The sequence below is a fragment of the Aplysia californica genome, unplaced genomic scaffold, assembly GCF_000002075.1.
Source record: "Aplysia californica isolate F4 #8 unplaced genomic scaffold, AplCal3.0 scaffold01721, whole genome shotgun sequence".
NCBI classification, from domain to species: Eukaryota; Metazoa; Mollusca; class Gastropoda; order Aplysiida; family Aplysiidae; genus Aplysia; species Aplysia californica.
The window spans coordinates 8,384-9,970 of NW_004798991.1; the positions used below are offsets into that span (position 1 = coordinate 8,384).

Genomic DNA, 1,587 nt, shown 5'->3' on the forward strand with positions numbered 1-1,587 from the left:
CACCCCCCAGCGGCCAAGTGCGGGTGGCCCAAAGGCCCCGAGGACGGCAAGGCCCATGACGTGGTGTGGTCCACTAACAACATCGGTGACCGTGTCCACTACTCGTGTGGCTCCGTCAACTACACCACCATCTGTACGGAGACTGGCTGGACTAAGGTCCCCGCGACATGTGCCGGTACGTGGACCCACTCACAACACTGTAGTAAAACACGCACAACACGGTAGTAGAGCCACGTGTAAGATGATGAGTACAATGGAGTACGCTTAAAGTGAACTCTTTGGGACCAGAAAAAAGAGTTCACTTTATCCGAGGTTCAGTTTAACCATTTTGTCGGTAGGATGGAGGCCTAGAAATAGTAGCTACGGGCAGTGGTGGGTCTAGGGTGGAGGTGGGGGGACAACACAGCGGGCGAGCCTAGACTAGAGCTCTTTCTTTCTGATTGAGATTGCCGTCACCAACGGGGAGCTGGGATTGTCTGCCGATGCCCGAGGCAAAGATTTTTATTTTCACAGTCTGGCGACAGTGACGCAGTCGGTCCGTTCTTCGCTTTCTCTCATTTTGGGAGTTCACTTAATCCGATTTCCCCATGAAACCGGTTCATTTTATTCACTTTTTAAAAACGTAAACAAATAGAGTTTTAATTGGGAAAACAGAATATCGTTCACTTTAATGGATTGGTCAAATAAATCGTGTTCACTTTAGTCGGACTCCACTGTAGATAATTGGTCGCTTTTAAGGACAAGCGGGCTAACCCAGATTTTGGAGGTTTCCAGAAATCTTGACCTACACCAAGAGAGGACATTGCCCTACCTAGGAGAAGTTTGATTTCACTGGTGTGTATATTTGTTTGGTTATAAAGAAAACTGTCTTTGTCTTTTAATTAAAGAAACTGAACAAGGGGCAAAAACTTTACCGTCGATTTTCTCAAAACAGCATTTTTCGGGATAGCCCCCTGGTGCTTAAAAGCGACCGATTATTGGGTGGACTCAGTCACTGACAGGCCAGTCTAGAGGCTAGAGAGGTAAGTGTTTTACGGCATTTGTAAAACAATAAGGTCATATAAGTGCCGAGGATTAGAGGTGTTACAAGAGAGTAACATACACAAAAAAGAAGGAGGGAGAGGTAAGGACGATAGATCTAGAAGTTTTACAGGGAAAGAATGAGCAGATTACACCCGAGCACCCACCAACCACCCACTCCCTGACCCAATAGCCTATCTTCTGGCGGGTTTTCTTTTTTCTTTTGGTTTGTTTGGTTGTTTTTGGTTGTTTGTTTTTTTTGGGGGGGGTTTTCTTCTCTAAGTTTGTTTTGTTTTGTCTTTCAGATGCGGGAAGCGAAGACGTCATAGCCAACTGCAGAATCTACGCTGCAACCTACGCCGGATTCTGCAGCAAGATGCCAGGAGCAAAGAACTTCTGCCAAAAGACGTGTGGGGGGTGTGAGGGAGAGGGTGAGTTGGGTGAGAGTGGGGGTGTGAGGGAGAGGGTGAGTTGGGTGAGAGTGGGGGGTGTGAGGGAGAGGGTGAGTTGGGTGAGAGTGGGGGGTGTGAGGGAGAGGGTGAGTTGGGTGAGAGTGGGGGGTGTGAG

The 1,587-nt window shown here is 48.1% G+C and overlaps 1 protein-coding gene across 1 annotated transcript in view; it reads left to right on the forward strand.

The window, feature by feature from the left end:
• Positions 1 to 10: 10 nt before the first annotated feature.
• Positions 11 to 1,587, forward strand: part of LOC101858002 — a gene marked incomplete at its 5' end in the record, with an annotated part of 7,681 nt that continues 6,104 nt past the window's right edge. Inside the window, 2 exon segments of the mRNA XM_013090954.2 lie at positions 11 to 175; positions 1,326 to 1,451. Of these exon segments, the coding sequence (XP_012946408.1) occupies positions 1,397 to 1,451 (55 nt within the window).